Below are 23635 nucleotides of genomic sequence, written 5' to 3'. Positions count from 1 at the left end.
TCCCCCCTACTGCCCCCCGCCCCCGCTGCGCACCCCAGGGCCATGCCCCGCCCCGCCCTCCGCGTCCCCTGGGGCCTGACGACAAAGCCTGGAGGCACAGAATCCGGGAAGAGCCTGGTGCCGAGAGCTCTCTATTGAACACAGAGTCCCAGCGCCTGCTCCGCGCTCCGCCCCGTTCCTTGGCCTGGGGCCGCGGCCGTCCACTCCGAGGTCCTCTTGGCCGCCGGCCCCGGTCACCGGTCATCGCAGGGCGCGGCCCCTCCGCCGCCCGCTCGGCCCGGTGCGCCCGCGGAGAGCCCCGCCCGGCCTCGGGCCGCCCCAGCCCTGCCGTCCTGCCCCGGGGCGCTCCAGCCCTGGCCGTCCTGCCCCCGGGGCGCTCCAGCCCGGCGCTCACGGCTCCAGCTCGCGGGACAGGCGGGACAGCTCCCGCTGGTTGTCGATGACCTTCAGCTGCTGGACGTACGCCCAGGTGCTGGCTGCGCTCCGGGTGCTCAGGGACTGCTCGGAGCCTGCCGGGTGGGGGGCGCGGTCAGGGTGACCCCGGGCCGCGGAGAGCCCCGCCTCCCCCCAAGGAGCAGAGGGCCTGGCTGCCCCCCCACCCCCCACCCCGCCACCCCGCCGCTCCGCCGCTCCGCAGCCGGTCTTGAAGACTGCCCACCCCTCCAACCTGGGGCGGAAGTGTGGTTAGGGGCTCAGAGCCTGAAAACAACAGGGCCCCGAGATGGCACACAGCGTGATGCCCCTTGTCCTAAATTCAGAAACAACTGCTACTAAAGAATATTTGGTTCTTGGGAATATTTGGTTCTGAGCGCCTGCCTTCGCGCAGGGCCTGATCCTGGAGACCCGGGATCGAGTCCGGCATCCGCCTCCCTGCGTGGGGCCTGCTTCTCCCTCTGCCTGTGTCTCTGCCTCTCTCTCTCTGTGTCTCTCATGAATAAATAAATAAAATCTTTAAAAAAAGGAACATTTGGTTCTCATAATATTTATAGATGAAGCATTTGAAAGCCTGTATATATGTGTATGTAGAGGCGCCCATATAAATGTATCTACGTAAACAGGTTACAGTGGCACAGGAGGAGGGAACGCTATGTAGGGAGAGGAGGCGACTGCCAATGGGCCGCTGCCTGCCTTGGGCCAGCGGTGTTCACTGTATTATCACGGACGTAAAATAAAGGGTCCATGATGACAGTGGTGTACGGACCGTGGACTATGATTAATCCCTCTTCATGCAACGAAAGGCCAATTAAACAAATCAGGCCTAGAGTAAGAGTGCCTGGGTCCCCGGCTCTCTCGCTGTACCCCAGCCTCCCAGGACTCGGGCCTGTTTGTGCATCTTTAACCGGGGGGATGACTCTCCACCTACCCCGGAGAGGCGGCGGGAAGGGCTCACAGCATCACAGACCAAGTGCCTGTAAATGCCAGCCCCGGCTGACCTGTCAGCCCCCAGCCCTGCCCCACTTACACGTGGATGTCCTTGCTGCCTGGCTGTCCTCGTGGAGGTGGGATACGCGGCTTCTGAGTGGTGAGAGGGGCACTGGGTGGGGTGAGAGGCGGGAGTCAGGGACACAGGGCCAAGCCGGAGGCTGGAAAGGGACGTGGTGGGGTAGGGGGTACCAGTCCTCTCACCGTTGCTGTGGCTTCGGCAGTGGTGCAGCATCCGCACGGCTCTGGCCATCATTCTCTGCAGGTAAAGTAAGGACGTAAGACCAGGCCCGAGGGGCAGGACCCTGGCGTGGCCCGTGGGGCAGCTGGGAACCAAGCCCCTTTGAGTGGGCGTGCTCCTAGGGACTAGATGGGGCCACGTCAGTGTGCCCCTGGCACACCCAAAGTCCCGGTGGGGACCCCTGGGAGAAACCCCAGAGACCAAGAAGGGCTTAGAGCGGGTGAGCTAATTAAGGCTGTCTGCCCCAGTATGCAAGGGAGCGAGGCAGGGGCTATTTTTTAAGAGGAGTATTCAGGATAAAGGAGTGTGGTCTGTGTATACAATGGAATATTCCTCAGCCATTAGAAACGACAAATACCCACCATTTGCTTCAACGTGGATGGACCTGGAGGGTATTATGCTGAGTGAAGTAAGTCAATCGGAGAAGGACAAACATTATATGGTCTCATTCATTTGGGGAATATAAAAAATATTAAAAGGGAATAAAGAGAAAAAATAAGTGGGAAATATCAGAGAGGGAGACAGAACATGAGAGACTCCTAACTCTGGGAAACGAACAAGGGGTGGTGGAAAGGGAGGTGGGCGGGGGGTGGGGGTGACTGGGTGACGGGCACTGAGGGGGGCACTTGGCGGGATAAGCACTGGGTGTTATGCTACATGTTGGCAAATTGAACTCCAACAACAACAACAAAAAATTTTTTAAAAAGCAACCCTAAAGAAAGAAATAAGAATAATTATATAACTAAAAATAAATAAATAAAAGGAGTATTCAGGTTTGTGTTATTAATAACAACTCTAGGGATCCCTGGGTGGCGCAGCGGTTTGGCGCCTGCCTTTGGCCCAGGGCGCGATCCTAGAGACCCGGGATCGAATCCCACATCAGGCTCCCGGTGCATGGAGCCTGCCTCTCCCTCTGCCTATGTCTCTGCCTCTCTCCCTTTCTCTCTCTGTGACTATCATAAATTTAAAAAAAATTAAAAAAAATAACAACTCTAGATCATCTCCCGCCCCCCGGCCCCCTTCCAAGGCCACAATCCTATCCCCTAACCCACGCTGGGGCAGGCGGAGGGGCAAGCACCACTCTCCCCGAACTCACCATCTTCTCAAAGTTGATGAGATTCTCCACCAGTGTGTGGTTCCCCTCATGGATGAAGGTCATGTCTGCGGAGAGATGGGTTTTGCTTAGAGGTCCCCGAACTCCTTCCCCATCCCGCAGCCCAGGAAGGGGGAAGGGCCGATAATGGGGGCCTTGGGCCTGTCCCTGCCCTGCACTGCCCTCCTCCTTCTCTGGCTCCCCTCTGACCTCCCAGAGCAATTTCCCTGTGTCTCTTGGGCCTCATGTCAGAGGCCATCTGATGTCACCAGCACTTGTCACAACACCTGCTTCTAGCCAGCACTTGTCACAACACCTGCTTGTCACCAGCACTTGTCACAACACTTGCTTCTAGCCTGTGAACCCTGAATTCATATTTGTGCCCCCCAGCACCCCTGGATGTCGGGAGGACATCCAGACAGGCGCAGGAACGGGTGGGTGGAGGTGGCGAGGTGAGCCCTGGTCCACTCACCTTTGAGAAGAAGAGGCATGAAGGGGATGATGGGAGGGGAGAGCTTGGTGAGGGCCAGTCGATAGACTCGGTGGTTCCACGAAGGGTCCTGGGAGGGAAGAAGCCACAGTGAGGGAGGGACGGCCCCGCTCGGCATGACCCACCGCGGACCACGACACAACCAGACACAGTCCCCTTGGAGCTCTGCCTCCTCTGGGCCCCAGGTGTCACCCAGCAGACCGGAGGGGACCCAAGGCGAAGGGCAACCAGCAGTCTGCGCATGCGGCTTCCGGGCCTCCTGCTACCCCCTCCAGCACTCGTCGGGGCCATTTATCCCAGGGGCTCTGGGGTTTCATGGAAAACTCTCTCTCCCTCTCCCTCTCTCCTGTCTCTGTCCCTGTCCCTCTCTAGTGGGGAAATTCCTCTGAACCTCTTGAGTCCACAAGGTGAATTTTTTTCTCAAGAGCTCAGAGCCGGGCTGATAAAAGCCCCTTTGTGCCAGTTCTCTCCTGAGCACCCTCAAAACCTCTTAACCCCCTGGCAGATCCTGGCAGGGGTGTGGGAGGGGCAGGCAGCTCCTTAGCTCTTCCCTCATCTTCTGGCCTCGTCTAGCCTCGTCAGCACCTCCTGAGGGGCCACTGACAGGCCCTGGCCCACCGTGGGGCCCGGTGCCAGCACTTGCTTCCGGGGCGCTGAGGCAGGTCAGCTGGGGACCAGCGTTCCCCTGACATTCCCCCGACGTTCCCCCGGCGCTTCGGAGCCCAAGGCCAGACACCACCTGCGCCCTGTCCTGGTCTTCATACAGGACCTGCTGGCCACACAGCCAAGGCCCCCCCGGCCCCGCCATACTTACCCACACTGAGAGATAGAATACACTGTGCACCCCATCATACTGCTAACACTCCATTCCTCAGCCAGTTCCCCAGACTCACAGCCCAGAGGCAACCTGGCTCTGGCCCAGGGCTGGAAACCCTGGAAGTGGTCAAAGACAGGTAGAGGGGCTGCTGGGAAGCCCAGAGCCAGGGATTTCTGGAAGGAGGAGCCAAGGCCCAGCACTCACCAGCAGCCTCTCGAGGGCCGAGTACAGCTTCCGGACTTTGTGGGGCAGCCGCTGTGGAGGAGGGGCAGATGGAGCCATCACCACTCTGGGGAGGGAGCCCCATGCCTCAGCAGCCCCCCCAGGATGGGCACGGGCCCTCTGCCTCACACCTACCTCCCAGGTGTGGGCCAGGCGGCTGATGGCCGAGTTGCTGAGGCCAAACATGACAGCGAAGAAGGAATTGAGATTCTTCTGCTCCTTGAGGCTGTGAGTGGAAGACCCAGAGGTCGTCAGGGGACACGGCCAGGCCCGCAGAGTTCCACACAGACAACAGGCAGCCTGGGGCCCGGGATCAGGCCTGGCCCGCACGGCCTCTGTGGGGGCCGGGGCTAGGTGGGTAGGGAGGCAGGGCCTCTGGGAGACCCAGGGAAGCAAGGGGACGGATGGCGGACTTGGCAACATCTGGACCAGGGACCCCGCCACACACCCAGCCACCCCACAGGCACTCACTGGGCAGCCAGCTTGATGAACTTCCTGAGCAGCTGGGCCCGCAGGCCCGGCACAGGGCAGAGACACAGCTCTGTGGCCACCCAGTACTGTAGCTCGTTGAAGCGGCGCATGAAACGCTCCAGGTTGGCAGTGGTGACGTCCCGCAGATGCTGGGGGCCCAGCACATAGTGGATCAGCTCCACCTGGTAGGGGACAGCAGGAGAGATCAGCCCACCCCAGGCCGGGCGCCCTCCCCCACCCCGTTCAGCTCCGCTCCCCGCACCTGGTGGATACTGTTGAAGAGGTTCCAGTCGTGGTCCGTCAGCTGGCCCGCCAGGTCCTTGGCGCTCACCAGGTCCAGGCCCTCAGCAGAGCCCACGGTGGGCCCCAGCTGCTCGGGGTGTGGGGTCTGTGGGTACAAGAGAGCCCAGGAGGGGTACCTGAGGAATCCAGGGGGCAGGCTCAGGGTAGGAGGAGAGAGTTTGGGGCTGGACTCCATCCCCATGGTCACAGGGATGTCGGGGAGGAAAGGGTCTACTGGGAGGAGGGCTTCCCAAGAAGGCATCTATCCTCCTGCCAGCTCCCCAATGCTGAGACCCCCTCCTTGTAGGGCTCCTGCCTCCTGGGGAACCCGCAATGAGGAGAGGTCTTCTTTTCCCTTGAGAGCTCTCAACCAGCTCTCTCCCTTCCCCAGCAGCTGGAACCTTCCATCAGCCGAGGCCCTCTCCTTCCACTTCCTTCTTAAGACCCAGCAGCAGTCAGAGCCAGGCCCTTCTTTCCTCCCTGTGTGACCCTCCCCTGCACGCACCTCTGTCCGGCCCCAAACAGCTCTTCCCTGGCCCCGTGCCTGTTCCTACCAGCTCATGCACTTCCTGTGGGTTGACAACAAAGAGCCGCTCGTTGAGCCCCAGGGATGTGGCCACACCACGGGCATCCGGCTGCAGGCCAATGGCATCTGCAAAGACAGCAAAGGCTGGACCAGGCTGGGCTGGTGGTGGGGGGCGGGGGTTGGTTGGCAGAGACGGAGGCCAGGGAGCCACCAAAGGCAGGGTGGAAGCCCCATGTGGGAGGCCGCGAGGTCGCTTCTCCCAGAAGCCCGGTTGGAGCTCTGGGCAGGTGCTCTAAACGCACAGGTGCCTACGCCTGCACATCCAAGGAAGACGAAAAAGGATTGTTAGCGAGACAAGCAGAACCCGGGCAACGCTGGAGCCTCCCGGAGCTTCCTCCTTTGTCGAGTGGAGACAGCAAGACCCACCCTGACTACTCACGAGTCTAACAGGTTGATTTATGTACGTTGTGGTGACAAGTACCCGATGCATCTAACGGCCCTTGGAACACTGGGCAGTGCCTCACCAGGGCTTGGTGTTGACCTGCAGCAGCGTCTACTGACTGAGCCAGTGTTTCTAGGCATGTTTGAACCCCCAGTCTTAGACCAGGAGCCTCCAAAGTAAGATACGCAAGACCATCATGGGTCCAAACAGTAACAGCTCCTCTACTTTGTTTTTGTCATCTGTTCCGCATTTCTACTTTGTGGGTTGCTCCGTGATTATATAATGCGAGTGTGGGAATATATGTATATGACTTTTAAGCAAATACACACATAGCAGGGGGTTTGTAGTAAAAATATCGGTCACCCGGGGCGGTGATCTCAAGAGTTCCGGCGGCGTAGTAGGCTCTCCTGTCCTTGGGCAGCGGCAAGTGTCCGGGTGGCCACCAGAGGGCGGTGCTCCCCAGACCAGAGCACAGGTACCCCGACCTCATCTGGTCTCCCCACTTCCCCAAGGGGGAGAAGAGCTTGCTTTTCTGGCCTCCTCTCCCGGCCCTTATTCCCTGGCTGCCCCTAGTTCTGGTCCTCCTAGCGGAGAACCAACAGCGGTCTCCAGTGGCCCAGGTCCCCTGAAAGCAGGTCTCGGGAACTCTCAGGCTGCATGTCCTGCGCCCCGTGCTAAGGGTTTTATGTGCACCTGCTCTCCTCTGCTGGCCCCAGCAGTCCTGTGTGATGGGCACAGCTGTAGCGCTCATGTGACACACGAGGACTCGGAGGCTCAGAGAGGGTGAGTGTCCTGCTCGGATCCGGATCACACAGCCAGTCAGCAGGGGCCCCTGGGATCCCAGCCCAGGTCTGGGGGTGCCGTTGATGCTCTTAACCGCCAGGCTTCTCTCTTACCTGCCGTGGCGCCTCCAGCCCCTAACCCACTGCTGGCCCGCAGCTGACTCTCAAATACGTTTGCTGACTGACAAAATGAAGGCAGGCCACCTTGGTTCCAAAGCCGGACGCTCTCACCTGCTGTGCAAACTTGGGAAAATTGCCTCATCCCCCTGAGCTTCAGGTTCCTTGTCTGAAAATAGGGTGAAAGCACCTGTCTCCTAAGGCTGGTACTAGGGTACAACGAATGAATGAGCATGATAACCCCAAAACCTCTGTAGGAAGCGTCGCGCCAGCGGCCGTTCCCAACCCTAGAATAGATAAGCTCACTCAATCCTCAGGCTTCCTCTGTGCAGGGGGCACGCCTATCACCCCATTTTACAGATGCTGAAAAGAGCAGAAGAGATGAAGTTTCCTGCCCACGGACACACAGACAGGGGGCTAACGGGCGGGGCTCCAGCGGGGCTCTGGGGCACCACACGCAAAGCACTTTGGAGAGACATAAGCTGCTCTCAAATGCCAACCATCGTTAACACTGATGAAGACGGTCAAAATAATGATCTCAATTCGGGGGGCGGGGGGGAATCTGGGCAGGGATCTGAGGGCCCCTCCCTCAGGGCCACCCCCACCCAGAGACCCAACTCACCACCTGCAGAGTTGACCTTCACCAGCACCTGCCCCTTGGTCCAGCCATCCTCCTGGGCCAACGCTGCCATCACCTCTCTCACCGAGGCCGTCACGGGCAGCTTCAGGGTGAGCACCGAGTGGTCCGGCCGGCAAATGTCATAGGGGACTGGGGAGGAAGACCGGGCTGGGCTGCAGGAAGGGGCTTCCTGACCCCCACACCCAGAAGTGAGCGCGCAGCAAGTGTGGCAGCGGGAGGGGCCCAAGGAGGCAGGACTGTGCGTGGCAGAGGGGGGAGGCCTGTGGATCCCCTGGGGAGGGGGAACCTGAGCTGCGGGGAGGGAGGCCCCGGGGGGCACACCCTATCTGGCAGCCTGGAACAGAGACCCCGAGGAGAACGGCGTGCCCCCCTCGGCCAGGCCTACTAAGGTCAGGGTGACGACAGCAGGCCGCAGCTACGCCTGGCTGGCGGGGACCACCAACCTTTGTCCCCGACTCGAATGGCACGGTTGCTGCAGAGGAGGGGCTGGTCCTGGCCGGGGAGCCAAACAGGCATGTTCCTGGCCTGAGAGGAGAAGAAAGTAAGGCCCAGAGGACACCGAGGAGTGCGCAGAGCCGGGCAGAGGACTCTGTCCCCGGGAGCATGGGGCCACATGGCATACACACCACCAGCTGCGTGGACCTGGGCCGGGTGAGGCGTCAGGCACCAAGGCTCCCCGAGGAAAGGCAGGTCAGCGCCCCTGTGTGCGGGGGCCACCCCTTTGCCAAACAGGCCCGGAGCTGCCCTAATATGGGCACACCTCAGCTCTCGGCCCTGGGTTTCTCTTCCTTTTCCTCCCCTGGCTACCAGCGGCTAGTTGTCCATTTGCTGTGTGCCAGGCTAAGGCACAGGCTAATTCTAAGGACCTAAATATTCACAATAGGGACGCCCGGGTGGCTCAGCGGTTGAGCGCCTCCCTTCGGCCCAGGGCGTGATCCCAGGGTCCCGGGATCGAGTCCCACGTCAGGCTCCCTGCATGGAGCCTGCTTCTCCCTCTGCCTGTGTCTCTGCCTCTCTCTGAGTTTCTCATGAACAAATAAATAAAATCTTTTAAAAGAAAATAAATATTCACAATAGCTTTTTGACCAAAATATTCTTCTTCTTCCCCTTTCATAGATGAGAGAAGTGAGGCTCGGGGAGGTTAGTAACACGCCCAAGGCCACAGAGCTGCTACGTAGCAGAGCTGGAATCCTGGAAACCTGTGGCTGGAATCCCTCGGTCTGCACCGCGATCCAGCGACACCCGGCTGCCCTGTCCTGTCCAGCCCCGCAGGCCTTCCTCGTGGGCCCCACCAGCTGTCCTTCCAACTCCCGTCTGGAGTCTTCCCCCTCCCAGCTCTGAATGCAGCAGACCCTCCGGATGCTCCGTGTCGACACTTCCAAGTCTCAGAGCTGTCCTCGGCCCCCCCCCCGCACGGGGACAGACCGCCAGTGTCGCCCTCTCTTCCAAGCCCTGCCCTCAAGCACCCCCTTGGATGCTTTCCTCCCTGGGCTCCATCACCCCAAACTCAACGCCTCCCTCCGACCAACCTCATCCTGCTGCCAGCCATTCTCCCGGGCGTGCGTTCCTGCGTCTCCTTGCCCCCCACCCCGACCGCCCCCACCCGGCTTCCCCCAAGCTTATCATCTTGTTCTGGGGGTTCCTGTGAGCCCCTCCTCCCGGCCCAGGCCAAACCCCAGTTCCACCTGCCCAGCTGCCTCCCTCCTGTGTGCTACAATGGCCCAACCATTCTCCACTGTTAGCCATTAGCCCTCGTGTGCCCCCGCTCCCCTCCCAATCTGCCTGACAGGGTCACCTTCCTAGTGCAGCTTCAAGGCCCCCATCGGGCTCCCTACTCAGAGCACCCACTCGACCTTGGCTCCGTGGCTCGCATCATTCAGAAGACAAGGACCAAACCCCTGACCATGGCCCACAGGGCCCTACATGCCATGGCCCCCGCGTGCCTCCCTCTGGTGGCTCCGTCCCACACTCCCACCTGTGGGGTCCCTACTGGGTGGACTCCCCACCCCCTAGAACCTGACTACGCCCTGTAGCTCTCAGCTCCTGTGGTCACTGTCCCTGATCCTGACCCTGTGTCAGCCCTTCCCTTCTCTGTTTTCAGAGACCCCCGCCTTTGCCATTATACATCATGACACTGCGCGGCAGCTCTGCCCTCGCTTGACTGTGAGCCCCACGAGGCCAGGGGTGGCTCCCCCCACAGCTGCACCATCGGCACCCAGCACCGAGCCCGGCACACACATGACGGTGATTCCACACTCATCCCTGAGCATCAGCCACAAGCCAGGCAGCGTGGGAGCCCTGGGGAAACAGAGGTCCAGACCCCTCACTCCTGAAGCCAGGATTCCAGTGGCATGTGACAGGCACTGACAGGCAATAAGCAAGCGACAAAGAAAACAGTTCCACCTGGTGCTAATGCTTTGAAGAGAATCATAGAAGACCCCTTGGCAGGGGCAGGGGGTGGGGAGGGGCTAGGGATAGGGAGATGGGGGCAGGGGCCTGAGAACCCAACATTTTGGCTAGGTCAGAAAGACAAGGGCGGGGGGAGCACAAAGAGCCAGAGAAAGAAAGTTCCAGGCCCTCAGGTGGAAACCAGCTTTTCTGCTGATAATCCAGAGAAGGAGCCTGTGAGAGTCTCCAGCAGGGAGGGGCAGGGCCTGGAAACCAGCCCCATCCTACCTTTCCAGTCCTTTCTCCCAGCATTCTGCTAGAAATCTCTGGCTCCCAGAATGCTGGCCACCAGGAACCCCTGGGCCTCGGAGGCTGCCTTCAGGCATCATCCCTCACTGACCCCCCCAACTGCTACCTGGCTCTGTGAACATGGTTGACCTCCCCAATGCAACAGAAGACCCTGGGGGGGAGGCAGGGGTGGAGGCGTGACCCTCGCCCTCTGTGTCTCCCACGAGGCCTGGCCCGAGCCACACACAGTTCCTGTTCTGTGAACTCCTATCCCAGCCCCCGGGGTGTGTCTGTGGGTGGGGATCCTTCCCAGGCTGAGCCCCGGGGGTGGAGGCCAAAGGAGGGACAGAGGAAAGAAGCTGGGGCCAGACACAAGAGGGAGGAGCTGGTCCGCGCAGACACCTTCATCTGAGGAGATGCATTCCCACAGCCGTTCTCCAACCTGGGGAGCAAGCGAGAAGGGCAATGAGATACGAGGGACCCCTGCAGGCAGGGCAGGACGGGGCGGGGGCAGGGCCAGGCGCTGGCTCTGGATTCCATCTGCCCTCAGCAGCCGCCCAGGTGTGCAGATGCGGCAAGCACCAGCCGAGAGGCGCAAAACTAGGCTTGGAACCCAGCCTGTGCATCCTGTGATCCTCCCAGGCCCGCGGCGGAAGGCGAGGGCGTTCCCCGAAGGCATGTGCCCCAGTGTCAGACTGAGCAGGTGCCACTGGAGGGGAGCTCTCCCTGAACCTCACCTGGCCCCATGGGGATGGCCGGGAAGGCCAGGAGAGGCCCGAGGGAGGCCGGCAGGACGGGGCTCAGGGGTGAGTAGGAGCAGAATGGAGAAGTGGGAAGAGCAGGTGCGCTCGGGAGAGTGCCCGCCTGGGTGGCGCAGGAGGACGCGTGACCCGGCGTGAGGGTGAGGCCCAGGGGACCGGTGAGGGGCTGCTGAGAATGAGCAGGGCCGGACAAATGGGCAACCACAGCCGACACTCTCGCGTGGCACACACCGCCCGCAGGGCCCCGCTCCGGGCCCTTAAGGCCCTGTAGGATTCCATCCTTGGGAGACAGGCGCTCTCCTAGTGTGACAGACGGGACCCCAAAGCCCGGCGAGGGGGGACGTGCCCAGGGCAGCGTGGCCACGGGTGGTGCGGCCTGGATTTCAAGCCTCGGGTTTGTGTGGGTGCTCCAGAGTTGGTGCTGGGTCCCCGCCGTGCATATGCAAAGTGAACTCAGAGCCAAAAAGCATCACCTGTGGTGTCGCCGCCTCTCTGGCCACTGCTCCCGCAGCAGGATGCAAAGCCGGGTGTCTCTGCTCACCAGGTCTGAGAGTTTCTGGGAGGAGCCGAGATTCATTGACACGGATGTAGCTGTGCCTACAGCCCCGTCCAGCCCTGCCTCGCCCCCAGGTACCTGGAGAAAGCCGGTGGCCACGGGGTCGGTGTAGAGCATGGGGCCATACAGGGCCACCCACTGGCTGACCAGCCGCAGGATCTGCTGCCTTTTGTTGCAAATGTAGGTGCTGTGCTCCTGCTCACTGCCTCCCGAGGGCTCCGCGTGGAAGGTGGGCACCAGTCAAGGGAACCACAACATCCAACCGGGCTACCCACCACACTTCAGGAGGGGCAAGGACGCCCAGGACCCACGGACAGGCTGGCCTGGGCATGAGGCTGGTACTTCAGAGGGTTCAGCACAGCCGTGCTGCAGGCGATCCCTTCTCCCTGTTCCAAACAACATCCTCGTCACCCTGGGGCCGGAAGGATATTGGTGCAGGAGGGCAGCACAGAGCTGGGCACTGGGCATGAAGACGCTGTAGGTCAGGAGGAAGTCACTGAGGAATGTCTCTGGAGGGCAGGGACAGGGGAACAGGAGGGAGCGTCAGAGGGCACGTCTACTGAGCACAGACATATGCAGAGCTGGGGTGCCCCTTCTCCCCACCTCATAATGGGCCACGTACCAGCAATGCCCGGGCCCTATGACAGCACTCCCCACCCCAGCCAAGAGCACAGGAATGAGGACATCCTGCCGACTGGCCAAATGGACTAGCCCAGCACCCAGTGATGTCACATTCAGGGTGTCTGGCCCTCGCCCAGTCTACTGCCCATCCAATGAGTCACACAGCAGGCAGGGTATCTCTGGCCCCTACCTGTTGGGTCATGAGCACTGGAATCAGGTCGCATGGCCTCCAACAGCAGTTCTAGGATCTTCTCTGGGGTGCCAGACATCACCGTATACCTAGCAGAGATGGCCAATCCATAGCACGTGCACCACCGCTCCCCACTGCCCACATCTGAACAGACATCAGGAATCCCATCACCCTTCCCTATTTGCCAGCTCTGTCCCACCCTGGGGTTGGAGGGAAAGCTGGCTCTGGGGGTGCATCTTAGCCTTCCCCCCACCAGGGGTAAGACATGGGGGGAAGGGAGTAAAGACTGGGAGACAGAAGGACAGAAGGTGGGTGAGAGAGAAGGTGTGCAGAAGGAGCGGGGCAGGTGTGTTACCGGTTCCTGCCTGGGGTCGGGGGGCGAGAAGGGCCGGCACCCTGAGAGGCTCTCTCCAGTACCAACACCACTTTGCCATGTTCTTCTAGCCTCATGGTCTTGGCTTCCACATCCTGGAGAACAGGCCACACCTAGGTATCAGTCCACACCTTCCACCCACCCCGCCCCCATCCTTGGGCATCTTCCCCCAACCCCATCCCAGACCCTGAGCCCCACAAGGCTCCGGCAAGGACATTCGGCCCCTTTCCCACCGGTTCAATGGCCATGACCTTGGATCCGCCCCACTCCCCGCCCTGCCCATCATGCAGGCTGAGCTCTCTCCTCCACCCATCCCTCCCGGACCTCCTTCTGTGGCTCCCACTCTCCATTACGCGTGGTCCCCCACCCCTCTGTAACTGCCACCCCACCCACGGTCTCCCACACTGAGCTGGAGCTCTCGGGTTTCACTGACCGTCCTCACATGCCCGTGTTCCAGCATCACCTCTAAGCTTCTCTGGCCCCTACCTTCCCTCCTCCCTGTAGGCCCTCTCATCCCTGCCCTTTACCCCCTCCCACTTCTCCAAAGAGGTGTCCCTGCCGTGTCCCCTGCCCTCCCCATCCTCAGCAACGGCACCTTGATGATACGGTTGAAGTCCTGCTTGTCCACGCGAAGGAAATGACAGTTGTCTTCTCGCAGGATGATGGTGGCCGCCCGGGGCGCGTCGTTCACCAGAGCCAGCTGCCCAAAGTCATCTCCCTCATGCAGGGTGGTCACCAGCCCCTGCAGCCAGGTCTCGGTCACAGCCCCACCAGGCCGCCCCCCTCACCCTCGTCAGAGCAGACCCACAGGGGGCGGGGGACAGCCCCCTAGGCAGGAGGAGACCTGGGAGATTGGCAGTCTTAGGTCCATTCAAGGTCCGGCCCGAGAGGGCTTGGACGGGGGAAGCAGGTGCCACCCAGGGGGTGGGGAGAGACGCAGAACTCACCTTGCCATGGGTCACCACGTTGACAGATCCCTTCCAGATGATGTACCACGAGGTGCCCTTGTCTCCCTGGCTGAACACTGAGAGGAGCACAGATCAGACACGCCTGGGGTCACCCTCCACTGCTCCGCGGCCTCCACCACGACCAGGCCGCTGGTGCCCGGCTTCCTGCCCACCCCATCCAACTTACACACGGTCCCCGCTTTGCTGTGCGGTTCAAAGAGCAGAACTGCCGCTAATTCCCGCTTCACCTGTGAGGCAGGGAGAAGAGGGTCAGTGGTGCGAGTCCAGGGTAGGAGGGGCCGGGCTGGGGGGAAGTTAGGTCCGAGGGCACAGGTACCCGGGGTGGGGCGGAGATGCGGCTAGGTCGGGTGCCTGGGACTCAGCAGGAGACACCGCAGGGGGACCCGATGGGCTAGGAGAGGCAGGAGGACTTTTGGACAAGGATGCCAGGAATAGGAAATGAGATGGAAACTTCCTTTTTTTTTTTTTTATTTATTTATTTATTTTTAATTTTTTTTTTTTAGAGATGGAAACTTCCAAGCCACAGGCCGAAGGGCAGAGAAGTAGCGCCTGGCTCGGAGGTGGGACCCTCGGGGGTCCCAGGGAGAGGAGGCCCCGGGGAAAGGGTAGAGGCGGGCGGGCTGACCGAGTTGGAGAGATGGGCCACAGCCTTGATGTGCAGCAGCTCCTCAAAGATGAGGTCCAGCTCCTCGTCCGTGCGCTGACCCGGGCTGCGGGCATAATGCACCGTGGGCCTGCGAGCATGGGAGCCACGTCGCCCACCACGCTTGGGCCTGGGGCCACTCGGGCCCCAGCAGTGATCGCTCCCAAGCGCCCACCATGCACCGGCCAAGCCCCAGGTGCCTCACAGGCATTATTTCAGCCCACCCTCACCACCACCACCCCCATGACGTGGGCATCGTTATCCTCCTCTGACAGAAGAGGAAGCTGGCATGGAGAGCCCCGAGGCCACCCAGCCAGTGGCCTGTGGAAGTGGAATTTGAACCCAGACCTGCCCACAGACTCAAAGCCTACCCCCTCTCGGCCACCGCTGCCCCTGAGCGGGCAGGGTCCTTGTAGGCCCTCGGCCTCGCCACCAACGGTTACAAAGGAAGAAACAGGTTCAGAGGTGGGCCGGGGGGTCCCCAGATCACACAGCGAGGAATAAGAGAACCTCTCAGGGATGAAACTGAGAGACTACGGAGACTACGGAGTCTGAGAGCCGGGCGAGGCCTGGGGTTGTGGGGCGCAGGGCACCCGACTCACGGCTTTCGCAGGGCCACGGTGAGCAGGGCGTCGGGGCCCCGCTGGGAGAGCAGGGCCACGGCCTCGACCAGCTCCTCCTCCAGCTCATGGACGCCCGCGGGCTCTGGCTCCGGCCCGGGAAATCGGTAGAATTGGGTATCTCGGTCCTGGAAGGTCCAGTCGTGTTTCACTGCAGGGCAGAGGCCCAGGCGTGAGGGCGGAGACCAGCTGAGGCCGCGGGCGTGTGAGGCCCCCATCAGGACGCCCGCCTCCCCCACCGCCCTTCCCCGGGACTGCCCGGTCTGGGGGCCCCCACGCCGGGCCCACGCTCACCATGGCAGAGGGCACCTTCATCCAGCAGCACCTGGCAGATTCCAACGGCCTGGCTCCGGGAGTGGACCCCGAGGCCCAGGGCCAAGATGCCATCCACGAGCTCCCGGCCAGAGCAGCACTGCCTAGGAGAGGTAAGGGGACGGGAAGAAGGGGGAGAATGAAAAGGCAGGAGGGCCTTGGGACGCCCGGGTGGCTCAGTGGTTCAGCACCTGCCTTCGGCTCAGGGCATGAGGCTGGAGACCTGGGATCGAGTCCCGCATCGAGCTCCCCATTGGGCTCCTGCTTCTCCCTCTGCCTGTGTCTCTGCCTCTCTCTCTCTCTCTCTCTCTCTCTCTCTCTCTGTGTCTCTCATGGATAAATAAATAAAATCTTAAAAAAAAAAAGAAAAAAAAAACGGGCAGGAGGGCAAACCTTCTGGCAGAGAAGTACCCTTCTAGGCCTGCAGCTGGGGTAGGCTCGGAGCCGCCACAGAGCAAAGGGGAGAGAACACGGCCGCGCTCACCGATAGAGCCGAAGGTGGTATTTCCGGTCTCGGATAAGGGTCGGAGAGGTGGCCAGGAGGTGTCGATGCAGCTGCTTCCCCGCCCTGAGCACCCTCTCCGTGGAGGCCTAGGACAGGGAGCAGCAGAGCTGGCTAGGCCCCGGGCCGAGGCCCTGAGGTCCCCTCCCGGCTCCCCCCGGCCCAGCTGGTACCTGCTCCAGGCTCTCGCTGAAATCCAGGGACTCCTCGCTGTCGGTGAGTGGCGTCTAGGGGGGGAAGGCCTGCCCGTTTGTTCCAGCTCCTGGACCTCAGCCCCCCACCATCCCCGTCTCTCTCACCCCTAGCCCTGTCCCCAGCTCCAAACAGATGCATTTAGCTACTCAGTCAACCAATGAACGGATACTCCCTGAGCACCCCTCTATGCCAGGCATCCGCCTCTTCCCACCCTATCACCAGACCCCTGTCCTCCTGGACACAAGCACTGCACCTCGACAGGTGAGATTCCCACGCAGCTTACTCAGGGCCCAGGTGCGCCCAGGCTCCCAGGTAAACCACACCTGTGTAGGGGAGAGCGCTGAAAGAGCATGAGGATGGTTGGGCCACCTGGCGGCTCAGTGGTTGAGCATCTGCCTTTGGCTCAGGGCCTGATCCCCGAGGTCCTGGGATGGAGTCCCTCATCAGGCTCCCCGTGGGGAGCCTGCTTCTCCCTCTGCCTATGTCTCTGCCCCTCTCTCTGTGTCACTCATGAATAAATAAATAAAAACCTTAAAAAAAAAAAAAAAAGAGCATGAGAATGGGAAGTAAAGAAAGGTCCATGACAGGGGGAAGGGGGCAGGGGGAAGGGAAGGAACCAGGCAGGTGCCGTGGGTGGGGTGAGATCGAGAATGTGAGCACTTCTGGAGATTATGCACGGCTGTCTGGCCATCCCAAGCATGCGTGACTGAGCAACACAGGCTCTTCACCCCAAGACTTTGTGACCCCATGCTCCTGGCCTAGGGTCACAAAGCCTAATCCCGAGCCAGGGTTTGTTCCCAGCCACGAGACTGTGGGACTCCTGGACTCAAATCCTTGCTCCTCCTCCATTTACCAGCAGTGTGACCCCCAATATATGGTTTAACCTCTCCATGCCTCAGTTTCCTAGTCTATTAAATCTATAAAACACTCGTAATACCAATACAGAGGCTTTGGGAAGGGTTCTGTGAGTTAATGTGTGTTGAATGCTTAAAGCACTCCCTGGCATAGAGTTGTAGGTACTTGTTAGCTATTATTACTCATCTTCAAAGCCGAGGGCGGGCTGCTTGCTGGAGAGCCCCCATCCTCTCTGCGACGCTGCTGCTAGACCTAATCCTGCAAGAGTGAGTAAGACTCGGCGGCACCCAGGACTGGCTCTGGAAGACGGGATTTACGAGGAAACACGTTAACAAGGCTTCTGTGCCCTTGGGATCAACTGAGCCATCCAGGACCCCGGGCTCCTGTGTCCTGGGATGTTGGCCATGAAAGCGCCTTACGATCCTTCTTTTTCTGCCACCTGAAAACTGGAATTTGTGGACGTCTCTGGACAGGACGCTGTCCCCTCCTGAGCCCTCCCAAAGGGTGAGTACCTTACAGTTCACCAAGCACCTCTCTCTCCGTGATTTCCTCTGATCCTACATAGAATAGGACCAGATGTAAAGTCGGAGGATCAGGGATCGTCTGCCCTCTCTGACTCAGGAAACAGAAGTCTTGGGGTGAAGAGCCTGTGTAACTCAGTCACGCGTACTTGGGGTGGCCAGACAGCCGTGCGTAAACTGCAGAAGTGCTCACATTCTTGATCTCACCCCACCCACCGCACCTGCCTGGTTCCTTCCCTTCCCCCTGCCCCCTTCTCACCAGCTCTCTCTCTCCTACTGGGCCCTGAAAAGGACCTGGCTGGGGAGCTGGGGCACAAGCAGGCCTGGGGCCAGAACCCCCTGTCCTGGCCCTGGCCTCTTCCCACCGTGTGCCAGGCAGAGGCCTGAGGTCTGGCACACACAGGCGCCTGGCCCAGGGCTGGGCGGAAGTCACTAGGTGTCCCTAGGGTATCCCTGCCCGGGTCATGGGGCCCAGCCTGGTGCCAGACACAGAGCCCTAGAGACTTAGCAACAGGAAATGAGGAGGAGGAGGAGGAGGAGGAGGAGGAGCCAGGGAAGGAGGAAGGGCAGGAATGCTACCCAGCCAGCCCCCTGTGTTGGAACAAACAGTGCCGAGTGCTAATGACTTGTTGTTCATGTCAAAACGTCCAGGTGGCCCCGGTCCCTGCCTCAGCTCTCTTTGGTGCCCACGACCCAGGCTCCAGCATACGCTCCCTTCCTGGTATTATTCTGACCCTGGAGGGCACATCAGGAGGAGAGGTGCCAGCTCATGAGGCCAGACTGGGCACACCCCAGATCCCAGATCCCAGATCCCCAGGCTTGTTGAAGCCATTTCCTGCCCTGGCCCAGGGAATAAGCATGTGGGTCAGAGGAAAGGGGGCGCGGGCCCATCAGAGCCGAGGAAGGTTCCTGAAGGCATCCCTCTCAATTTGCCGAGGAGAGCGGGAGCCCAGAGAGATGGAGTAACTCACCGGGGGGTCACACAACTACTCAGGGATTCAAGATCCTGCTGAGTAAGGAGCACTGACCCCGGCGGAGGCGCCTGGCTCCTCCTTCACACCAGGAGAGGGAGGCTCAGAGGTTCTCTAACCTGTCCCGAGTTGGTGAAGGGGGGCCCCAGGATTCACACTACGCCTGTCTGATTCCAAAGCACGGGTCCTTAGCCGCTGCGCACTACCGTCTCCCAGGCGCCTCCGTGGCCTCACGTTTCCCCCACTTGGTGCTACGGACGGATAAATCCTGCCTTCAGGAACGTTCCACGGGCAAATAAGTTTGAAAAACATTGCGTTAAACAAAATTCCATGGGTTTGTTATCGTAGTCCCTCTGGGTCCCTCTGGGTCCCTCTCTGCACTGGGAACATCCTAGGATGGGGGTGGTGGTGGTACTATTCAGGGAATGAGGTCAAGGCCGGGGGGCTCGCCATCCAAATCTCAGTTCCCCATTACCACCCGGGTGTGTGACCTTGGCTGCTTATTAACCTCTGTGTGCTTCAGTCTCCTCATCTGTAAAGTGGAGTTCCTGATAATAGGAACGATCTTATAAGGCAATTATGAGGGTCAAATGAGTTAATAGCATGGAGCGTTCAAAGTGATGCTTGGCTTGTTGGTAACCGCTTAGTAAATACTAAGTAACTTTACTGAACTTCATTATTTTATGATGGGGGCCTCTTACCTGGACACAGTGCAAGCAGTGCTGTACCCCGGCTGACCCTGTCTCTGATCTGATAACCCCGAGTGTCACCTCAGGGCTTCTCAGTTGGAGAGAAGTGGCTGGTATGGGTAGGGGTGAAGGCCTTCGCCCACTGCGTCCCCTCCTGCCCGGACAGGAAGGACTCAGGGTAGAAGAGGAGGTGGTAGTTAGCTTCCCTGGCACCAGCACCATAGCCTGCCCCACCCTCCCTCCCTGTCACTCGATGTCAGAGCCACACTGGAGGGGCTGGCGCAGAGCCAGAGAGCCTCGTGGGGACCTGTCAGACCAGTTCCCTTGGGCCATGGCTTAGGGTCTCAGGCCAGGGCTGTGTGTGTTGGGGAAGGGGGAGGACGCATGGGGAGGGGTGATGCTTCGGGGTGTCAGGGTTACAATCTGCAGCCAAAGAAAGTACACCATGAGCTTGGGCTCCATAGCCAGAGCACCAGGGACAGAAACCGAACTTAGTCTCTTAGCAGATGTGTAACCCTGGACTGTCACTTAGCCACTCTGTGCCTCTGTCTTCTCATCTGTGAAATGAGATGATGACGAGCATCTATCTCACAGGGTTATTGTCAAATTACTTGATATGACAGAGGTAAAGCCCTTATAATAGTGCCTGGGACCCAAGTATTAGACAACTATTAGCTGCGACCATCGTTTGGACAGGCGGGACGAAAGCATGGCTTCTGAGTTAGAGAAGAGAGCCACCTCCCCCAAAACAATCACTCAAAGGGAAGCACCCCAGGCTTCTCTGAGCTTGTGAGACCCACCAGAGGTATCCTGATCCTGCCCCTGCCTCTAGATAAATTGATCCTTCTCCGGCTCCCAGACATGGGACACCATCTCCTCTCCCTCTCATGTTTTCCAGAGGAGGCGGTCTTCCGTCCCATTCCAGCACCATAGTTGGTAAATCCTTTCCCTACATAACCTCAGGCCGCCCTGCTGCAGCCTGCTTTCATTTTCTCTTGTCCTGATCTAGTAGCAACAGCAAGTGCTCTCTTCAGGCCTCAGGGGGTGGATGGGCTTCCCCCTCGTTTTCTAAGAGGCTGTCGTGGCCTGAACAACTCCCTGCACTGTCCTCCTAGGCTCCACCCCTCTACGGACATCCACCCTTTCTTTACCCTGCAAGTCCACACTCCCTGTCAGCCGCCAGTTCCCTCATGTGAGCCCCTCCTAGGCCAAACGCATCATCTACAGGTGAGATGTGTAACTTCACGGGTCCCCAGAGCCTCTTAAACACGGCTGCAGTGGGCTGAAACCACCTCACCAGCATCCCCTGCGACCCGCCCCGTTCCCCAGAGGTGGTCACCAGGAGAGGGTGTGGCCCTTGCTCCTAGCCCTAAAAATCTAAGTTCCCTTTAACCTCCCATTCCTACCTACACCCCACAAACCTGGCAGGAAAGGGGCTGTTTCTGTGACTTTCACCCCCTTTACATCCCAGCCACTCTCACATCACCCTTCCAGCCTCTCCACATACCCCAGCTCTTCAATTCTGGGGGTTAGGAGGGTCAGGAGACAGCCTGGCGGCCTCTTCCACTGCCTGTCCCAGACTTTGGGTCCCAGGGGAGCCTCCAGTGACCTCATTGTCCTGGCACCTGCCCTCTCCCCTACTCCCCACCTTGCCTCTACAAGCTGGGAAGGGGACAGGAAATGCACAAGTAATTATAGCCTGAGAGGGAAGGAGGCAGGGAGGGTTCCAGCCCACAGGCTCCAAGCAGTAGCTACTGCCAGTGACCTGGAGGGGTGGGGAGATGGCTTAGCCCAGAAGGGGCCAGCTGCCGTGCTCCCCCTGGAGCCCCATCTTGAGCAGGACCCAGGCCTAAAAGGTCCCTGATTGGGAAGACCCAGGAAGGGAGGGAGGGTTTGGGGGAGAGCTAGGGACTGACGCCTCGGTTATCCTCTCAATTCTGATTGAGGAGCCCCCCTCCCCCGCACCATCACGTTGGCAGACCTCATTCTTCTCACTCAGCCTCATATTGTGATAAATATAAATGGCAGTAGGGCAAGAGGTAGGAGGAAAGAGGCAGAAGGTGGTGGTCATTGTCCTCAAAGGAACTTGCAGATAAGAGACCTAAGTGACAAGCTCTCCCAATTTTGTCACCTGCTCCTGCTTTCCCTCTACCCCTTTGCCTGAGTACCCTCCCAGCAGCCTACACTCGCTCCCAATGCTGTCTCCATGGCACACAGAATAGACGCACCCCGAATCTCAGGTGACTCTGGGAAGTCTGGGTGGTCGGAGAGAGCTTCTCTGCGGATCTGGATCCTGCAACCAGGATCCCGTCCCCCAGCCTGCACCCCTCCCCAGTGCCCCCTGTGCCCCCCTCCTCCCCTCTTCTTCTTTCTTTCAACTCCAGGATGTTCTTCCCCAGCAAAGGGAGACCCCAGCTCCGGTCTCCAAACTCCTCAAAATCCTCCCCCTGAGCCCCCCCCCCCAGAGCCAGATGCCAAGCAGCGCGCACATGCCCACCTCTCACCCCAAGATCAAGAAGAACTGGCGCAGTTCAGTCGCTCTCCTAAAGGAGAATGTTGCCACGGCGATACATCCAGAACAGCAGCCAAGCTTACCTCCCCCTCCACCTTGACCCGGGCCCCAGTATTTCACACACGCCTCCCACCTCCACGCGGAGGACAAGCTGGCACCTAACTCACGGCGCAGGGAGGTGACAGGTAAATGACAAATCCCCTCCCCCTCCCCCCTCGCCAGCACGGGAAGATGTAAGATGTGAGGACCACATGCGCACAGCCACACGCGTGCAGCTGTGTGAGCCACCCACGCACACGGCGACCAGGCTGCTGCACCCACCGTCCAGCCCAGCCGCAGCCCCGACACCCCCAGCAGCAGCCAGGCCGTCCGGCAGCCCTGGCTCCCGGCCCGGCCCCGGCTGACGACGGGCACTTACCCAGCGGAGCCCCTGGATGCGGCTGGGACGCTGGTGCTCGAGCAGCAGCTGGTAGGAACAGCTTCGGGGCCGGTGCATCCTCTTCAGCACCATGTTGAGCAGGGTCCCCTCGGGCACCACGTCCGGGAGGCCTCCCACCTGTGACGCTCCTAGAGCCGGGCTGTCCTCCACGGCCAGGCCCACCTGCCAGCGGCTCTCACCTGGCCAGCCCACCTGTGACGCAGGGAAGGGAGGCAGAGAGCCATGGGGCTGGGGCTGGGGCCGCCGGACCGGGGCACAACCGCCCCAGGCAGAACCACTTCCTCGCAGTCCTCTGGACTGGTCAGGCGGAGGTGCTGCAAGGCTGCCAGGAGCCGGGGGAGGGACAGGAAGACCTTCACTGGGGCCTGCCGGTCTGGCGCGCTTCGGGGTCTTCCAGCTGGCCGGCCGACATCGGCCTTTCTTCCCGGGCCTCTTTGGACTTCTGCCCCACCCACTGCCCTTGGCCTCCAAGGGATCCCCGCCACCTCCCAGCATGAGGCTGTGGACTCCCTGGAGCCCCCAGAAATGCGGCTTCGCCTCCAGCCCATCTTCCCCCGTCTCCCTGGCCCCTGCCCAGCACTGTCTCCCCACCCACCCCCCTACCCACCATGTCAGCCTCCCCTCCTGCTGCTCCGCACCCTGACCCCACCTTACCCACCTTCATATTCCTTCTCCAGCTTGCACAGCCCTGTAGGCTCTTGCAAAAGGCTGGGGCGGGGCGGGGAGGGGACCCTCAGCGGGACCCCGACTGCTCCTGAAGGGGTGCGGGCTGCGAGCCCCAGGCGAAGTGAACGGGGCTAATTCCTAGCTGGACCTGCTGCCTGCGGGGCCACGGGCCAGCCGGGGTGGGGGGGGGAGAGGCTCCCTTGGGGGGGAGCGCAGGGGGCGTGGGGGGAGCCCCCCCAGCCAGCGGCGAGGAGCCCCGAGCCTCCGCCTCTGTCCCAGACGAATGAGCCAGCTGGCACGGGGCGCCGAAGCGAGGCCGCAGCTGGCACCGGGCCGGGCGGGAGCTGTCACACCCCCTGCGCTGCCCGCCCCTTCCCTCCCGCGACGCGCTGCGAGCGCGGGGAGGCGGCGCCCGGCCCGACCGGGGGGGGGGGGGGGAGGGGGAGGAGTCGCGGCTCGGGGCGGGCGGGGGCCGGAGCAGCCCGGGGCCAGGAGCGGCGCGGGGCGCGTGCCGGGATGCCGGGGTGCCGAGGTCCCGGGGTGCCGGGGTGCCGGGGTCGGGGTCCGGGGTCCCCGCGCTGAGCCGCGCCACAGGCCGCCACGTGGCCGGGAGGAGAAATGCAAACAAGGAAACCGGGGAAGGGGGAGGGGGGTGAGTCATTGCGGCCCCACCCGGGAGGGAAATCCGGGCTGGGGCCGCTTCCCGGCCGGGGGCGTCCTGCCTCCTGTTTCTGTCCAGGGTCCCGAACAGCCCGGGGGGAGGGGGGAGGGGGGAGGGGGGAGGGAGGGGACTGGGCTGCTTCCCCGCGGGGAATCCCGCTGCCGAGCTCCCCCTCCCCCACCACACACACACACACACACACACACACACGCACGGGCGCCGTGGGGAAGTTGAGGCTAGGGAGGAGAACAGGGGCTGCCCCCCGGGACGCGGGAGGGGGGAGGGGGGTGGGAGACCCGCGCCCCCGGCACTCCCCCTGGCCGCGGGGCGGCGGGAGCAGAGCCTGGGGCAGCAGAGCC

At 61.0% G+C, this 23635-nt stretch overlaps 1 protein-coding gene across 3 annotated transcripts; it reads right to left on the bottom strand.

Annotated features, from left to right (window-relative positions):
• Positions 1–102: 102 nt before the first annotated feature.
• Positions 103–22786, bottom strand: RAPGEF3 (Rap guanine nucleotide exchange factor 3). 3 transcript variants are annotated; one of them, XM_072798204.1, is made up of 28 exons: positions 22608–22786; positions 21929–22141; positions 15941–15994; positions 15750–15856; positions 15248–15369; positions 14936–15104; positions 14316–14400; positions 13857–13917; positions 13670–13746; positions 13318–13464; positions 12705–12817; positions 12350–12438; positions 11969–12047; positions 11617–11767; positions 11456–11538; positions 10624–10663; positions 7989–8070; positions 7528–7674; positions 5593–5690; positions 5019–5144; positions 4757–4938; positions 4421–4511; positions 4268–4318; positions 3229–3316; positions 2760–2824; positions 1627–1681; positions 1463–1534; positions 103–509 (listed from the first exon to the last, which is right to left on the bottom strand). In XM_072798204.1, exons 1-28 carry the CDS (start codon positions 22611–22613, stop codon positions 391–393), a joined length of 2772 nt encoding a protein of 923 aa, XP_072654305.1. In that variant the 5' UTR covers positions 22614–22786; the 3' UTR covers positions 103–390. The 3 variants fall into 3 exon arrangements, 2 of the variants coding, with proteins under 2 accessions (XP_072654305.1, XP_072654304.1); XR_012017405.1 differs by lacking the exons at positions 103–509; positions 22608–22786 and adding an exon at positions 4061–4179 and having other exon boundaries at positions 1505–1534; positions 21929–22378; XM_072798203.1 differs by lacking the exons at positions 1463–1534; positions 22608–22786 and having other exon boundaries at positions 21929–22376.
• Positions 22787–23635: the final 849 nt, after the last annotated feature.

The sequence above is a fragment of the Canis lupus genome, chromosome 25 (assembly GCF_048164855.1).
Source record: "Canis lupus baileyi chromosome 25, mCanLup2.hap1, whole genome shotgun sequence".
Taxonomy (NCBI): domain Eukaryota; kingdom Metazoa; phylum Chordata; class Mammalia; order Carnivora; family Canidae; genus Canis; species Canis lupus.
The sequence above is the reverse complement of the archived record's forward strand: the minus strand, read 5'-3'. Positions and strand labels throughout refer to the sequence as shown.

Excerpts from the sequence above, each read along its gene's own strand:
- RAPGEF3 (XM_072798204.1), bottom strand. Across the intron at positions 11,539-11,616 it reads TGGCCACCGGCTTTCTCCAG|AAACTCTCAGACCTGGTGAG; the intron begins GTACCTGGGGGC and ends GGCTCCTCCCAG. Across the intron at positions 8,071-10,623 it reads ATGCATCTCCTCAGATGAAG|GCCAGGAACATGCCTGTTTG; the intron begins GTGTCTGCGCGG and ends TTCTCCTCTCAG.